A 17,507-nucleotide genomic window follows, 5' to 3' on the forward strand; every position below is an offset into this window, starting at 1 on the left:
ATCCAGGGGCTCAGGTGTGTGTGTATGTTCACAGTTAGCAACGCAGCACCCTGGGCTTTCTTGCCAACCCACGTCCTTTGGGAGCAAGGAAGTGCTAAACAGGACTATGGTAGTGTGCTGTGTGCATTGAACGGGGTCTTTGCGAGGAAGAGGCAGTTGCGTGGGTGACGATAGAATACAGCTGAAGCCATCCATTCATTCAGACAGATCGGGGATGGCGCCTACTATGTGCCACGCGCAGGACTGAGCACTGGGGACACTGCAGCAAGCCAACAGCCTCACGGCTCTGGTCTTCCGTGGAACGGTCCCAACTAACGCCTAGTGCTGGGCTCGGGGCCCCATTAACGCTGACCCGCATTCACCCACTTCATGGTTATCATTGGCAAAACTGCTGTGAAGCTGGCCGTCTTAACTTGGGGAACATAAAGTTTTGGTCTGTCTGACTTCCCTCTGGTCCCTGGAATGGGCATGTGTCTCAGGATTAGCCAGTGAGAGGCCTCCCTGGGTTTTTTTTTTTTTTTTTTTTTTTTTTTCCTGCTAGTGCATGCAGGAGAGAAGCTCTTTGCACTTTATTTTTTTTTAAAGATTTTATTTATTTTTAGAGAGGGGACGGGATGGAGAAAGAGAGAGTGAGAAACATCAATGCGTGGTTGCCTCTCACATGCCCCCTACTGGGGACCTGGCCCGCAACCCAGGCCTGTGCCCTGACTGGGAATTGAACTGGTGACCTTTTGGTTCGCAGGCCGGTGCTCAACCCACTGAGTCACACCAGCCAGGGATGCTTAAAAGGTATAAGGATTTTTTTTTATCACATGACACTTTGTAAGAAATAGAGAGTTCAAACTAGACTAAACAAGAAGAGAATTTATTGGCGCGTTTAATGAGAAAGTATACAGATAGAGCCAATCAGGGTGGGTTTGATCCAAGGGCTCTCCAAGGCCACCGAAGATCCAGTCCTTTTGCCATTTCTAGGCCCTAGCGCAGGGGCCGTGGAGCTTGAGCCGCCCGCGAAGCTCTCCACGTGGAGATGCTGCGGGGCAGTAAGAGGAGGAAGTCTGGAGTCAGGAGGTATAACTGGGGTCGGGGTACAGGCACACAGAATGCAGGGAGCAGGGAAGTGAGGATGGGAAGTGGCGCAAACCACGCCCCCCGCCCCCGCCCCCCAGGACCTTTGGAAATCAGGAGATGGGGAGGAGGTGCCAGGGAGCTGAGAGGTGCGACCAGAAACGTGGGTGGGAGGGTGACAGACCCTGGGCCCGATGCAAATCTACTGTTTGAACTCCACCGCACTGCGCTGGCCCCTGCGGTGGTATGTGGCACTGTGGGAGGACCTCATCCTCTTGCCTGAGGCCCTGGACCAGCAATCACACCTCCAGGGGTGTCTGGGCCTCACCTTCCTGATTGTATGACTCCTGCCTCAGGGCAGGAACGGTGACTGACTGCGCCCAGGTGCAGAAATGTGGCCCTGAGTGACCCTTAGGAGGCCCAAGGTTTGGTCACACCTCCTTCTCCAGGAAGCCCTCCCTGCTCTGCAGCCTAGGTCAGAGCTGCCTCTGGGATCACCCAACCCCTGCCACTGTGCGGTTAGGAGTCCACCGTGGAACCTGTGGGGGCCCACCAGTCCTGGGAAGTCGGCACCTGACCCAGAAGACACTATGGGAGCCATTTGTTGAGTGTGTCCTCTCAGCTCCTCGAAAATCTCACCCGTTCCCTCCCGGTTTTGCGTATCCCTAAAAAGGGGAAATAGATCAGCAAGGAAGGGGCAGGCCCCAGGCGCCGGTGCTGCGCCGAAGACGGGCACCACCCAGGCACCCCAGGGCGCCTCCGGGGCTTCGGCGCGAGGGGCAGCAGCATTCGCTGGCCCCGCCCCGCCCCGCCCACAGGCGGGGCTACATGCAGGCTCCGCCTCCGGAGCCGGGCCCGAACCCTGGGCTTCTAGGAAATGCCTAGGAGCCAGCCGTGGGGGGCGGGGAGAGGGGCGGGGCCCGCACGGGAGCCACGTCCGGGGCGGGGCCAGGTGAGTCGCGGGTGGAGCAGGTCCCGGGTGAGGCACCTGCGGAGTTTGCAGCCAGGTAAGGCTCGGGGGGGAACCGGCCTGGGCCCCGGCGGGGGCGCCGCCCTGGCTCGGAGGGCGTGAGCCGGCGGCGGACCAGGCTCCCGGCGCAGGTGGGCTCGCACAGGCGGCGCGGGACGCGGGGAGCGGTGCGGAGACCGGCGCCAACAGCGGTCCCGGCCCCGCCTCGCCCCGCCCCGCCCCGGCCCGCTCCTCGCGTTATCCTCTTGCGCGCGCCTCTCCCACTCCTGCGCTCCGCTTAACTCCCTCTCTCCTCCCCCTCCGCCTGCATTGGTGTTCTGGTCTCCTCCGGCTGGGTGACTCAGCCCAAACTTCCGCTGGCCCCCCTCCTCCCGCCCCCAACTCGGGGTCTCCCGTCCCGTCGTCCGCACACGGTGCAGACCGTCAGCCGGAGGCGAGAGGCGGGAAGTGTCGTGCGTTCCTCAGACAAGAACATTGAGGCAGAGCAGGTGCTGCGCGGATTCAAACTCGGGGGCTCTGCCCGGGGTGCTGGCCCGTTCAGCACAGGGACTGGAGCCGCAGGATAACTGGCCAAAAATAAACAAGCGGGGTAATCACGCTCCAAAGTCGCGGGTTAAGGGAGAGGCGCTGGCTGCTTTCCCTTGTCTCAAACCCTGGCACGGGGCCACCCTGAGAATCCTGCAGCCGCCGTGGCGCGCCGGCTGGGGGTTCCCCGCTGCGAGGCGGGTGTGTGAGGCGGGAGAAGGGTCTCACAGTCCTCTGGAGACAGCCAGCCGGCGCGGAGGAATGCCGGTGAGCCTTGTTTGTCGGGGTGGGGACACGGCCGCTGGGGCAGGGCTGCAAACTCTGAGGTTTTGTTGCCAAGTCTGCTTCGAGGGTTCCAGAGAGGGCGGTGAAGCGCAGTGTTGGAGTTTGTCCAGCTGAGAGCTCCGAATTCAAGACCCCAGAGTAAACATCGTTAGACGGTCTCCGGTGGCAGTTTTTTTATTTTTCTATTTTTAGAAAGAGGAGACGGAGGGGCGGGGAAAGAGAGGGACTGGGGACCTGGCCTGCAAACCCAGGCATGTGCCCTGACCGGGAATTGAACTGGCGACCTCTCTGTTTGCAGCCTGGCACGCAACCCACTGAGCCACACCTGCCAGGGCTCTGGTGACAGTTGTAGAATTTTGTTTGTGAGTTCCTCCTTTAACGGAGTGACAATCCATTCCGTAAACCAACACCAGGCCCAGGGAGTGAGGGTGAAGAGGGACACAGAGCACTAGCGGGAGCCCAGCAAGTCCTTGTGGACAGCCGCTTCCCCAGTCCCTGCCCACAGGGACTGCTCTGTGTGATAGGGGGAAGCTAGGGGCTTGTGATGGTCAGGAGGGCTTCTTGGAGGAGGGGGCCATTGAGCTGGAAGATGGATGAGCGATAGGCAGAGAAGGGTGTGGTGCTTTGAGGTCTTACAGCGGCTGGGGGACTATATGTGACTGAAGGTAACTCACGTGTAAGGTGGGGGTGGACATGCCTGCGGAGTCATTCTCATTGAGATTTTTTTAAAAAATATTTCACTTCTTTTTAAGATTTTAGGGAGAAGGGAAGGAAGGGAGAAAGAGAGAGAGAGAAACATCAATGTGCAAAAGAAACATCGATCGGGTGCCTCTGGCATGCCCCCAACTGGGGGCCTGGCCTGCACCCATACATGTGCTCTGGCTGGGAATCGAACAGCCGGTGGCCCTTAAGTTCACAGGCTGGCGCTCATCCCACCGAGCCACACCAGCCAGGGCTCGTTGAGATCTTTTAAGGTCTGGAAACTCCCTTGACTAAACATCCCACGGACGTAGGTCATCTCCCTAGCAAGGCAGTTCCAGGCCGAGGCGGTCTGTGTGTGTCATCAGCGGTGGCTTCAGTTAAAGGGAGGACAGTGAGAGCGCAGGCCACCCCGGAGGTGCCTGATGTGTGTATCTTTCATGACATTTAACAATCCATCCCATCCCCTGACTGTACCCTCTTTCACTGATGGGGAAACTGAGGCACAGAGGCAGCAGGAGGGTAAGAAGGAGGCACAGGAGGACACAGGACCAGTGTCTGAGCAGGTTACTTTCCCTCTTGGAGGCCCAGCCTCCTGACCCATAAAATGGCCCCCATGGGCCGCCCTCTCCCAGAATGGTCGTGGGCACCGTCAGTCACGGCTGCCAAGCGCTAACAGCATGTCTGGTCGCCTCATGCATGTCAGCCCCGTGAGGCAGGGACTGTTGCTGTCCCCTTTTACAGGTGAGGACCCCCAGGCAGGGAGGTTTAAGCGACTTTCCCTGGCCCTGGAGCCAGGGAACGGAGAGCCAGGCCTTGATAGCCACTGTGCCGTGGCTGCAGCGCCCACGCCGCCCCACCGGGCACTGCGGCTGGTCTGGGGCGGGGGAGACACCCAGAGCCTGCCAGTGGCTGCCCCTCAAAGCTGCTGAAATTAGCATGGGGATCGCAGAGAGATGTTTGCAGTTTCTTTTCAGATGAATTACTGAACTTTTTTCTCAACCCTTTGATCGAAAGGGTTGAGAGGCCCCAGGATGATGTGCCACTTGTATTGGTGGCCCTGGAGGCTTCCCGGGCCTCCTGGGGCACATTTGCGGGGCTCCCTCGGGGCCAGGCACTGTGGAGGTGGGGACAGCCGCAAGGATGCCATCGCCGGTGGGGGTCGCTGCAGGTGATCATGCCGTCCTGAGCCCAGCCCCGGCAATCTTTGCGCGCCGGCTCCTGGGACTTCTGGCAGCCGGACCTGGCCACGGTCCAGGTTTCTGGTCCCTGGAACCTGGCGGCAGACCTGGCTCAGGACTCTCCCCACTTGCTCCTCTGGCCCCATTCTCTCACCTCGCCCTTGGGCGTCGTAAGGAGCCGGTTGTCCTGAGGCTCAGTGGGACAGAGGTCAGCATTGCGGGCGTTAACCAGCAGGCCCTGTGAGCAGGGTTGCTAGGGTCTGTGTGCCTTGATTTCCCCACTTGTAAGGGTATGGGCAACATTAACGCCTATTCGTAGGATTATTGGGAGAATCTGAGGAGTTAGTCTGTGCAAAGTGCCTCACACGGGGCGTGTTTTGTGTGTTTGCACTTAAGTGATAGTCCCACCCCCTGACAGCAGGGGAAAAGCTTCCAGGAGACTGTGTGGAATGAACTTGTAGGGACCCTGTTCCTGCCCAGGCTGAGGGCCAGGTGGCTCTGGCTCCAGTGACCCCGCACAGCGCAGGGCAGCCGGAAGTTCAATTTCAGTTGGAGCTGGTGACTGACTGCCCATGGGAAGGAACTGGTTTGGCAGGTCAGGAGTCCAGAAACTTCCCCACCTGGCCATAAAAGTAAAAGAAGCGAAGGGGACACTGGAGGGCAGGGTGGCGCATTTGTCACCCACAGGCGAGCTGCAGGCAGTGGAGGCCGGCACAGGCGCCACCGGCTCCCTCACTCCCACCTGGTCACCCCGGGACCCGGCCGGCTCTCGCAGGGGCCGGCGGCGAGCACCGCCGAGGGACAGAGGGGTCTCTGCACGGGGCAGAGACAGATCAGAACTAGGCCCTGGGCTGGAGGGTCAGAGCGGCCTGACTTCCCCTGGGACCTGGGGCGGCTCTCTCTCTGGCCACGCTGAGCGAAAGTGCTTGACCTGGCGGGACGGTAACCAGATCTTTCTGAAGAGAAGCACCTGAAGGTGGGGGGTAGGTGTATTGGAGTCTTGCGGATCCCTCATCCGTGGCCAAGGAGGCCCGTGAGGAGGTAGATGTGAATTCAAACTGAATAATTGAACTGGCTTGAGCCGGTGATAAAAATAGAAACCACTTCCGGCTCACTTGCCTCCCCCCCCCCCCCCCGCAGCTGCGTGCCCCAGGCGGCCGGCACCCAGTGCGCAGAGGCCCGAGGCAGGCGTGGCGCCCGGCGGCCGGAGCCGAGAGGCGGGGGCTCGTGGAGGCCGCGTGAGATGAGCCCAGCCAGAGTCCTTCAGGGGCTCCTAGGCGTCAGAATTTCACCCTCAGAGCTGCAGGCGGCTGTTGGTGCTCCAGGTGCGGGGGAGGCGCGGGACAGGCAGCGGGGGGATCCGAGCCCGGAGTTGGCGGGGAGGTCTGGCCTGGGATCTGGGTTTGGTTGGAGAGCCAGAGACTGCTACCCCTTCGGGAGGAGAGCAGAGGCCCCTGCTGTGCCCTCTTCAGGGACTGAGCAGCCCCGGGGGACAGAATGGGCGAGCCAGCGAGCGAGGCTGGAGGCCTCGCGTGCTGGACGCTGCCAGGTGCCTGTTCTCTTCCCTAACAGACCCCCACCCCAGCCCGGCCACCAAGCTGCTGCTCACGTCCCCAACGCGAGTGCTGAGACCCAGGTGTGAGTCAGAGATGGCCCCAGCTGTCAGCATGCAGGGAGAGGTCAAGGGGGACACGCGGGTGCGGGGTGCGGGCAGAGGGGTCTGGGATGGAGCTGAGGGCTGCCAGAGCCCAGAGGACGCCCCCCTCCCCGCCCAGGCGGTGGGGCACCTAGGGACAACAGCACACTTCTTTTTATCTTTACCTGAGGACATGCACCTTGATTTTACAGAGAGGGGAAGAGAGAGAGAGAAACATTAATGGAGAGATAAACATCAATCGATTGCCTCTTGTATGTGCCCCAGCCAGAGATCAAACCTGAGCGCAGGCATGTGCCCTGACCAGGAATCGAACCCACAAACTTTCAATTTATGGGATGACTCCAACCAACTGAACCACCACACCAGCCAGGGCAACAGGACACTGTTGACTGTAATGAACAGAAAACCCAACTCTGGCCCAAAAGTCAAGGGGCGTATAATGGCCCGTGTTGCTGAAATGGTTGGCGAGAGGATGGAGATCAGGTGTGGCTTGCTCCGGGCTCAGCGATGCCCCGCCCGGTGTGTGTGGGCCTCTGGATCTTCCGGGGGCAGCGAGTTGTCTGCCGCTACCCCAGGCCTGGTCTCCACACGCAGCCGTGTGGAGGGAGGTGACTCCAGTGGCCCTCTCGACGCACGGGCTCTCCCTTCCCAGAAGCACCTGGAAACTTTTCCTGGTCCCTCACAGGCCGAATGAACTCCTCTCTGTGGCCAGAGAAATTGCTATGTGCTGATCGGCTCAACTTGGCTTCTCCATAAACCTTTGAAGAGGGAGATGGGTAATCAGGAGGGCTCTGGGCAGGGGGTGGGTCGGCTCCCTGAAGCCGGAGGGCTGAGCAGGTGAGAGGGACACGTCTGAATGACACCTGGGCACCCCAGGCAGAGCCAGGCAGCGGGAGAGCCCGGAGTCTTGACGTTGGTGTCTGCCAGAACCGCAGGAGGGGCGGGTGGCCCCAGCAGCTCTTTGCAGACCCCCTTACCCTTTCCAAGTGTCAAGGGTCCCTGGGACTTGCGGGCAGGCCCCTGACAAGGGCATGTAGCAAGTTCCACCTTGTCTGGACCTTGCAGCTGCCACCTCCGTGTCTCAGCCAAGTGTCACGCCCAAATTCCGGTGGCTTCTGCCCCTGCTACTTGGCACCCGCCTCCTCGCCAGTGCTGGGGACCCAGTGGCGTTGGTGAAGAAGAGTGGGGGTCTGTGTCAACAAAGTCGTGACCGCTGAGACAAAGGGGTGGACATTTCTATTTATGGGGGGCCCCTAGGAGGCCCTGGAATCCCAGCCCAAGGGTGACCCCCTTCTCAGCCAAGAGCAGGCGTGCCCGCCCCCCCCCCCCCCACCTGGATGTGCATCCCCTGCCTCGGTTTCAGCCCCTTTCTCTCTGGGCCTGGTGGGCCTGTGCTCCCCAAAGTACAGGGTTGGGCCCGGATGGGGGGGCGCCCTCCCCTTTTCCGACCGCCCCGTCCCAGGCGGGGGCCGCTGTGAACGAGCCGCAGCGAGCTCTTCCTCGGTCCAGCGCCCACGGAAGAAATTTGGAGCTCATTTGTAAGTAGGTGTTAATTTGTAACCACAGCACTTAGATAATTGCTGTGAGGGTCTGTTTATGTTATGTGCAAATATATTTTTCTAGCAACAAACCATTTTGCTATGAATTACAAACAGAGCCGTTGGGTGATTTGATTGCATGACAGCCATGTGGGCCGCAGGCGCCCAGGTCCCCATCCCGGGGAAGGCTCCTCGGGCTGGCAGGTTCAGCGGGGCTGAGGTGTGGACTCAGGTGGATGGCGAGGCGGCAGAGGACCGCCTTCACTTCACTCAGCGCCCACTCATTGCCAGGGGCTGGGCGCCTGGAGCAGTTACAGTAGATCATTTTCAGGAGAGAATAAAATATGACCATTTTAAGATGTAAAATGGGCCCAGGCTGGTGGGGCTCAGTGGATTGAGGGCCGGCCTGCAAACCACAGGGTCACCAGTTCGATTCCCAGTCAGGGCACATGCCTGGGTTGCAGGCCTCGTCCCCAGTAGGGGGCGTGCAAGAGGCAACCACAGATGGATGTTTCGCTCCCTCCCTTCCGCTCTCTGAAAAATAAATAAATCTTTAATGGGGAAAAAAAAAGATGTAAAATGGAACACGTGTTGAAGATTTTATTTAACTCAGGAGAGAACCTGGCAGATGTTATCACTGGTTGAAAGGAGCGGCTAAAGGCTGGAGGCATTTATAGGTCAGGAATGTTGACGTGAAAGGGCAAATGGAGGCACATTTGGGGCACTTGTGGGGAGGAGGGGGAGGAGGGGACCGAAGTGAATGGGACAGAATTTGCATGTCTATAGACAAGAATGACTGTGTTGCCAACTCTTATCGCAGCCTGCAGGGTTGGCTGCCAGAGGGTGAGTCAGATGTATGCCCCCCCCAAGTCAGCCAGGGGCCGTCCGCGACCTAGACAATGCATAGTTTCTCGGGCACAGGTTTGTCCCTCAGTTACAAGCAGGCCCCTGGGAGGACCCGTAGGAAATGCCAGGAAATGGATTGGTGGCCTGAGATTTCAGTGACGGCGCACACAGCAGCGTTCCAGGAAGCGGGGGTCCCGCTGCAAAGACGGGCCTAGGACGGGAGGGCGCCTTGGACAACAGCCTTAGATGCGGGCGGGAAAGAATCGGCCGGTTGGTGGGGTGGTACGTGGCCCAGTGCTTAATTATTTTCTGGCATTAAAAAAAAATGACGTTTCCCGTCCGACGTGGAGTCCTTCCGGTTCGAGGCTGGAGTCAGGAGACCTGGTTTCCAGAGGCAGCTCACCCCGGACTTGCTGTGTGGCTTTGGGCAAGTCCCTCACCCACTCTGGGCTTCGGTTTTCCCGTCGTCCAGTGACCGCTGGCGGCGCGAGATGTTTATGGGGATCGGCTCTGCTGTTTGCGACTGATAACTCACGGGGAGGAGAAATCTGAGTGTGTAAGAGGCTTGTGTCGGGCTCTCCAGAGAAACAGAACCTAGAGGAGGTATTTTTATACAACTGTCCCTTGGTAACCAAGGGGACTCGTTCCCTGACCCCCCACAGACACCAAGCTACGCCGACGCCCCTGTCCCTTGTACAAAATGCTGTGATGTTTGCCTGTAACCCACGCACATCCTGCCGTGTATCGGAATCGTCTCTAGATGACTTGTGATACCTCATCCAACATAAATACTAATGAATAGTTTTTATACTGTGTTGTTTAGGGAATAATGACAAAAAAAAGTCTTCACATGTTCCATGCAGGTACAGCCAAGGCCTAACTACATAGTGTCACAGGTGGGCACAGGTAACCAGGTTCTTGGTGATCACGGACAAAAAATGGAACCGAACACACAGAGTTTATAGCAGAAAGTGAGGAAAAGCAGATTTATTAAGCCACACAGAACATGGGAGCAGGCCAGCTCTGAGCAGAGTGGAGCAGAGAAGAAAGGAGAGCCTAGCAGCAGGGCAAAAAGGCCCAACTCAGGGGCTAGAGGACTTTTATTCCGTAGGGCAGGTCTCCCTTTCCTTGATTGGCTACGGGGAAGAGGGCCCCACAGTGCTAATTCGCTATAATGAAGCAGGGGTCAGGCGGCATCTTCTGCGCAGGGGCAGTCCTGATTCACTAGGATTCAACGCTTCTCCAGATGCAGAAACCACCAGGCTTAGGACAGGGTCTCCGCCCTTTATCCATGTTCTTTATCTCCTGGGGCGCCTCTGGAGTTCCCTCCTTCCTGACTATCTCCTGCCTCAATAGTATAGGTCAGCAACAACGGAACATTTAAAATAAATACTTTGATCGCTGGTTGAGTGGGTGCGGAACGTGCGGATGCAGAAGGCCGACCGTGTAAATGGGCGTAGGTGTCAGCGTGTGCCGCCATGGGGCCCACAAGCCTGAGATCTGGCGGAGGCGGGGCCGGGAGCCTCTGGGGAGAGGCCGCGGGACTCCGGTCCGGGCTGTATCTTACTCGCGGCTGTAGGGCTTTGGGGAGATGGAGCCCGCAGGGCTCCCCCGCCCCCCAGGCTCCCCCCTGTCCCCAGCTAGCCGTTGCCAAAACAAAGGATTACGGGTGACACAGGCCCAGGCCAGCAAACTCCAAAACAAATGACGGCATCTGTGCCTTCAGAGACAGGCGACAGGGCAAAGGTTTTGCGCCTGTAAAGGAAAAAGGGACGAAATGTCACTGATCGGTTAAAGCAGAGTCTGGAGGAGAAACACGCTCCCTGTTCAGAGGCTGGGCGCTCCGAGCGCTTCCCCCGCGGACCCCGGAGGCCTCGGCCGCACGCCCGGGCCGTTGGGCCGCAGGGAGGCCTCTCCCCGCGGGCAGGGGGCAAGGGCCGTTTCACTTGTTCACCCTGGTGGTCAGGGCCTCCTGCGAGGCTCTCAGGCAAAGATGTTCTCGACACGTCCCCTGCGTCCCCGTCCCATGGGGGAGTGGGCGGTCCCCCAGGAGGTGCCCCTGTACTTTCAGAAGATGGCGTCACTGCTGCTTGCCTGGCTGGTGACAGGGTTAGCCTTCTGGGCTGGCTCACCGAAGGGCCCAGGGACCCTCAGAGGCGGGGGGTGCGCAGGAGGGGGTGGGAGTGGGGACAGGCGGCCTCCTTCCCTCATCAGACTTAAGGGACTGCTGTGAGGTATCAGTGGGAGGACGGCAGCAGCGAGTCCCCAACAGGCCTGTCCCCCAGGGCAGCCCGGCCCGGGGCACCCCTGCGGTTGGCAGCCCGGCTGGTTGGGCGGCCCAATGACAACGACGAAGTTCTCAGGTCCCCCGGCCTCCCGGCCAGCGCTCAGCGCGTCTTGCAGACCAGCTGCCTTGGGTGCGGCCAGAGCTGGGGGGGCAGGTGATGGAATTTCTTTTCTCACTTTTCCTGCAAGTTGGGCGTGGCTCCTGGCCAGGTGGGGGTACAGGTCCCAGGCCCAGCGCCCTCCCAGCTCCCCAGTGGGCTGCCCCCCATCTTGGAAGGTGGCGGTGGGGTCCTGGCGTGGCGCCCGGGGGGAGCGCTAAGCTCCCCTGCCTGGCGCTCGGTGCCCACGTCCTGCCAGGGAGAAACCTGAGCCCGTGTGTGTGCACTGGGCCCTGGCCAGCTGCTGGCAGCTGCCACCCGCCCCCTGCCCTGCAGGCTCAGGTGACCACGGAAGAACGTGGGCACGGGCCTGGGGGTGCTGTGGTGTGAGATGTGGGTGGTGGGGGCTGACGTGGAATTGCCGTCTGCACACCGGTGCGGGGGGAGCCTCGCGGCGAGGCCGTTGCCGGAGGCGCCGGCCCAGAGCTGCAGCCCAGGGGGGCCGGGGCACGGTGTGCACGTGCGGGTGAGTGGCCCCCGGCCCCGAGACCTCGCCTGCCTGCCGCCCCAGGGCCTGTCTCTCCGGGGCACTGCCGCTGCCCCCACGCCCTCCCTGGCCTGGGCTCCCCGCACCTGCCCTGCCCCCCAGGACTCAGTGTGAGTCAGTGAGAGGACAGGGCAGGGCTCTGCTCCGCCTGGGCCCAGGGAGGGAGGTCGGGGAGGAGGCTGGTCGAAAGCAGCACGCGTCACCGCGGCCGAGGCTCCCGGAAGGCTGAGCGCTGGCGAAACCGGGATCTCCCTGTGCCAAGGCGAGCACTGGGAAGGAGGTGGGAGAAGCAGGGGGCGTCCCGGGATGGGCCGTGGCCCACGTCCGCACCTCCCTGGCCACTGTGTGGGGCCATTTCTGTAGTGCCTCTCAGAACGTTCTAGCCCGGGGCTTTGGGTGCCCAGTCTGCAGGGTGTCTGTCCAAGAGTGGAGTTGTGGAGATTTTTTTTTCTTTCATTTTTAAATTATATTCCCGTGTGTAATCATGGGCAGCTGTTGAACTCTGACCCCTCCCCTGAGGTGGGTGGAGGCAGCCCCGCACTCCCCCTGCCTCTTGCACGCCCCCTGCCTCTTGCCGGTGTCCTGGAGAACTACGCCGCCCCACAGCGGCGCCCCCTAGTGGGCTGGGGGCAGGGCGGCAACACCCTTCTCTCCGCCTTAGTTTTCTCATCTGTAAAATGGAGATGAAAATGGCACTGAGCAAACAGGGAGGGTTTTTTGTTTGTTTGCTTGTTTGCTTTTGAAGAAGGCAAGGTTTTTAATATTTTTCCATCCCTAAAATATTTCTATTATCAATCATGCATTTTTTAAAATTCATTTTTAGAGAAGAGAAGGGAAGGAGAAAGAGGGAGAGAAGCATCAGGTGTGTGGCTGCCTCTCACGCGCCCCCTACTGGGGACCTGGCCTACAACCCAGGCACATGCTGTGACCCAGAATCGAACCGGCGACCCTTTGGTTCGCAGGCTGGCACTCAATCCACTGAACCACACCATCCAGGACTCAATCATGCATTTTTAGTTCAAGTAACTTTATCTCATATTAAGAGCAATACAGGATTTGGAAAAATACAAGGATTTACAAACCCTATTCCCAGAACCCATGGAAAACATTTCTTTTAATGTTGTACTTTTTTTTTTTTTTGCTATTAAAATACTGGGCTAATCTTATGTGCTGTTTTTACCCTGCTTTGTTCATTTAAACAAACAAGCAATTGAGCTGCCGCTCCCTTACCTCGCAGTCCGCCTGCTGACAACGTGCAAGTTAGGGGTTTGGTGAATTCACGAGAGTGGGCCACCGTCACCCAGGCAATTTCAGGACATGTTCGCCGCCTTAGAAGGAACCCGTGCTGCGTACCTGTCACCTCCCTCATCCCTCCTCCCCGTGACCCCTGGTAGCCACCATCCCCTGTGTCTGCGAATTTGCCTCTTCTGGACATTTCTTATCAATGGAATTAAAAAATATGTGACCTTTTGTGTCTGGCGGCTGTCACACAGCGTAATGTTTTCGAGGTTCATCCACGTTGTAGCAGGTGTCTGTACTTCATCCCTTTTTATGGACGTAAAATACTCTGTTTGGACATAAACAGGGACTTTAGAAAATGTATGCGGTGTTGAAGCAGCGTCCCGCATGCAGGGTAACGAAGTCTGGCTTTAATTACGGTGACCAGCTGCACAGCCACGAGCAGGTCTGAATGACCTTTGCCGGCCTCAGTTACCCGCTCCGTAAAATGGGTGCAGGAGCGCCTCTGCGTGTCTTTGAGGGAGGTGTCCCGGCAGGCAGTCCGTGGGCCCTGCCAGTGCTGTTCCCACCCCCACTGCCCTCCGCCCAGCCCTCCCAAGACCGCAGGGCTGGCTGGCGGGACGCAGCCCCGCCCAGGGGACTCGTGTGGAAGCCCCTGGGTTTCATGTGCTTCTTCCTCAGGGCGTCGGAAGGACCCCATGCCTGCATCCCTAAGAGGTGGCCTCGCGACGGAGTTCCCAGGCCACGCTGCCCACCAGCAGAGCATGTCCCAGCTGGACCCGGAGGAGCTGGCCGAAATAGGTACCAGGGTGCTCTCCCTCGCTGGCGTCCCTTCTCCCCTTCCTGCAAAGACAGCCGCGGCAGGACCCAGGGCCTGCTGTCCTCGGCGTGACCTCATCTGGACTCACGTCATCCCTAAAGACACCGTTTCCAAATAAGGTCACACTGTGAGGTTCCAGGTAGGCCAGGAGTTTGGAGGGATGCTGTTCCGCCCAGGGCACCTGGGGATCGGAGTCCGCCCCAACCTGAGATTCGGAGCGCCCATCCTTTTTCCCGCTGAAAACATTTCTGAGAGGCCCTGGGCTTGTTCTGTAGGAAGGACTGCCCCTTCTAAGATGCAGCCTCCGACAACAGCACGTTCTTCCTGCCTCCTAGCTCGGTGACCCAGGGTCTGCCCTTGGCCCCGCCCCGCCCCCGCGGCTCCTGCCAGCTGCCAGGGTCGGGGTCTTTGAGGACGGGCTGAGGCAGAATTTGGGCCCAAGGCATAATTTGGAGGCATGAAATGGAGTTCAAGTGCACACCCTGCTGCCAGCCAGCGGTGTGGCCTTAGGGAAGTCATTCTCTGAGCCTCAGTTTCCACCTCTGTCAGTGTGGAGGACAATATTCAGCCCTTGGGTCTCGTTTTTCTTCTTCCACGGTGCTGCGCATAGTGGGTGCACAGGAGAGGTATGTATGTACACACTGTACATAGCAAAGGCGGGCATATGGTGGGTACACAGAGGTGGGTATACAGTGGGTACACACTGAGTGGGTGCATAGTGGGTATACAGCAGACACAGGCACTTAGTGGGTACACAGCTGAGGCTCGGTGACTGTCCTATATGAAGAGCCTCCCCCCATTCTCCTTCCTGGAGGGTGCAGCCGACTTCCTCTAATTCTCGTTGTCTGCCTCAGAGCTGCGGAGAGATGAGGAGGAGGCGGCTGTGCTGGGCACAGTGAGAAGGCCCTCGGTGGCACCCGTGGCAGGACAGGAGCCCGCGCTGAGCATGCACCACCCCTTCTACGACGTGGCCAGGCACGGCATTCTGCAGGTGGCAGGTGAGTCCCGGCTGGGTGGCCCCCAGGAGCACCCACCGTGCCAGCCTTGCTGTGGGCCGCGTGGCTTGGGGTGGGCACCTCAGGCCGCTTCCCCCCAGTTTGGCTGAGCCCACAGAATGAAAACCGCGACAGGAAACAACATGCCTGCCAGTGTCTTGAAAGAGCAAAGGACGCTCCTGTCCAAGCGTTGCCCGGGTGCCCTGGGAAGCCACCAGGCAGCGTCCTGCCACCCTTCAAAGAGTAGAGGCCGAAATGAAACGCATCACTTTGTTAACCAAAGACACTCTGGCCACATGTCAGTGAAAGCAACAAGCACCTGTCGCACTTAGAAGACGGGCCGCCCCACGCTCGGCAGGCAGCCGGGGGGAAATGGCGCCTCTTCATTAGGCCGGAGGGAAAGGGCCGCTCGCAGCGCGTGCAGTAGTCAGGTTCTGCCGAGGAACGGGGCCGACAGGACCTGCGGAGCGTAGGCGCAAGGAGGTTTGCTGGGCGCACCGGCTCCCGCAGCGACAGAGGCTGGGAAGCCCTGCGCCCTGCAGCTGCGAGTGGAGCCCCCGGGGAGCCGGCGGCCCCTGCCGGAGGCCACGGCCTGAGGCCCAGAGCTCCGATGCTCACCAGCGTCCCAGGGCAGGAGAAGGTGGCTGTCCCAGCTCCCCCGGGCAGCACGCTCCCCCGTCCTCCACCCTTTCGTGCTTTTGGGGCCACCCCAGGTGGGGGGTCGTGCCTGCCGCGCTGGTACGGAGCCTCTCCTGCCTCCGTCTGTGCATCCAAACGCTGGTCCCCTGGGCACCCTTCACAGACACACGCAGATGTGATGTTTCACCAGCCACCTGAACCCAGCCAGGTGACCCGGGGAATTAGCTGTCACAGCCATGACCTGGCACACCCACCTCCATGTCCCCTGGTCTGAGCTCTGGTTCGCCTCCATCTCCCAGGGGCTGGACCTTGATGAGCAGGGGTCTCAGTCGTGGGAGGCCGCAGAGGCAGGAGCGGGAGTCAGGCCGGTGCCTGCCCGGCCCAGGCCGAGCGTGGAGGGCAGCGTCCGCGGGTGGCCAGGCGTCTCAAGTCCCTAATGGCCTTTTCGGGAAACCTTTAGGGTCAAGGTAAAAGGGGCGGGGTGCTGGAGTGGCTGTGGGGGGCGTGGGCCCACGGATCCAGTGCCCACAAAAGGAAGGCAGGAAATACAGTCGCTTTTCTTTTCTTTATTGATTTGAGAGAGAGAGGAAGGACGAGGGAGAGAAACATTGATTCGTTGCTTCTCCTATTGATGCGTTCATTGGTCGAGTCTCGTATGTGCCCTGATGGGGAATAGAACCCGCAACCTTGGCGTATCAGGATGATGCTCTAACCAACAGAGCTCCTTGGCCAGGGCGGAAATAGAGTTACTTTTAACAAGACATCAAAAATACATGACTTACATTAGCATGCAATGGTTTATTACTCTTTTAAAAATAATTTTTTTTTTGTAGAGGATAAAGTTTTTATTCACTCTCCAAGAAAGGAGAGGGCATGGTGGGGAGAGAGACACGAGCCTGGATAAATATTTTAAAACGTTCTGTGTTAGGTTTCTGACGTGGTACGTGTCCATGGCAACGCCCACGTGGTTTTTGAGTAGCCCTCTGAGCTCCTTGATCATCTTCAGGAGCGTCGTCGAGGGGTCTGGAGCCCAGCCGTTCGGGTCGGGGGGTGGGGGGTGCAGGCCCTACTTGGCCCGGACGTCCGCGCCCTGTGCTGCTGCTCCTCTCTGTTCCGGACGGGAGCCCAGGGCTGCAGGGCGTACGTGTCCTGGTTCTGTCCCCTTTGTTGCGTGCGTGGGGGCGCCTTGTTTCTAGGGCCATATGCATTCAGGAGCGTTACGTCGTCTTGGTGTGCGGACCGCGTTGTCATCCTCGAGTGGCCTCTGTGTCAGGCAGTGCTCTGCCGTGGGTGCCCCTCGCCTGGTCGTCGGGTGCGGACCCAGTTCCGGCCGCGCACCAGCTTCCTCCCGGCCGGTGCTGGGGGAGAGCCCTGTCCCTTCGGCCCCGCCTCTTTTTTTTTTTTTTAATGTAATTTAATTTTAAAATGTATTTAATCCTCAACTGAGGTTGCGTTTTTTTTTTATTGCTTTTAGAGAGAGAGGAAATGGCGGGGGCGGGGGAACATCGATGTGAGACAGCAACAAAGATTGGTGGCGTCCCAGCCGGGGATCGAACCTGCAACCTGGGTGTGTGTCCTGACCGGGAATCAAACCCACAGCCCTGGGTGAGGGAATCAAACCCACAGCCCTGGGTGAGCGGGACGACCGCCCCCCCCCCCCCCCCCCGCCCCCGGCGGAGCCACCCGGCCAGGGCCGCTGCCTGGGTCTTCGCGCGTGAAGTGCGCGTGCTACCTGGGAGCGTTCTCACCTCCGTCAGGGGGCCGCGTGGCAGGGGCCGTGTTCTCAGTGCCTTGCTGGGCAAGCTGAGGGGTTCGCTCTCAGTCCCGGGGGCTCTGGGGAGCGTCCTGCGGGACTGTCGAGGGGTTCGAGGTTCGCAGTGACCCTCCTTGCCGGGCTGTGGAGGACGGCGATGGCGGCTGCAGGAGGGCGGGGCCGACGGCCGAGAAGGCTGTCCGCGCTGCGTGTGGCTGTGGCGCGCGGGCCGAGGGGTGGGTTGGAGCGGGTTTGAGTCTCCTGCTGGACGGCCAGGGAAGCGCGGCAGGGGAGGGCCCCTGCTGGGTGGGGTGAGGTTTCCAGGCGCCCAGAGGGAAACGACTAAGGCACCGGGGCCCTGGGA

General features: G+C 59.7%; 1 protein-coding gene across 1 annotated transcript in view; it reads left to right on the forward strand.

Annotated features, from left to right (window-relative positions):
• Positions 1–2,038: 2,038 nt before the first annotated feature.
• The window catches only part of ARHGAP8 (Rho GTPase activating protein 8), a 38,304-nt gene continuing 22,835 nt past the window's right edge, over positions 2,039–17,507 (forward strand). Inside the window, exons 1-3 of the mRNA XM_054582581.1 lie at positions 2,039–2,072; positions 13,618–13,737; positions 14,611–14,754. Coding sequence (XP_054438556.1) covers positions 13,635–13,737; positions 14,611–14,754 — 247 coding nt within the window. The 5' untranslated portion in view covers positions 2,039–2,072; positions 13,618–13,634. The remainder of the gene's footprint in view (positions 2,073–13,617; positions 13,738–14,610; positions 14,755–17,507) is intronic.

Source organism: Pteronotus mesoamericanus, unplaced genomic scaffold (assembly GCF_021234165.1).
Source record: "Pteronotus mesoamericanus isolate MK-2021 breed Mesoamerican mustached bat unplaced genomic scaffold, CSHL_Meso_final contig_702, whole genome shotgun sequence".
Taxonomy (NCBI): Eukaryota; Metazoa; Chordata; class Mammalia; order Chiroptera; family Mormoopidae; genus Pteronotus; species Pteronotus mesoamericanus.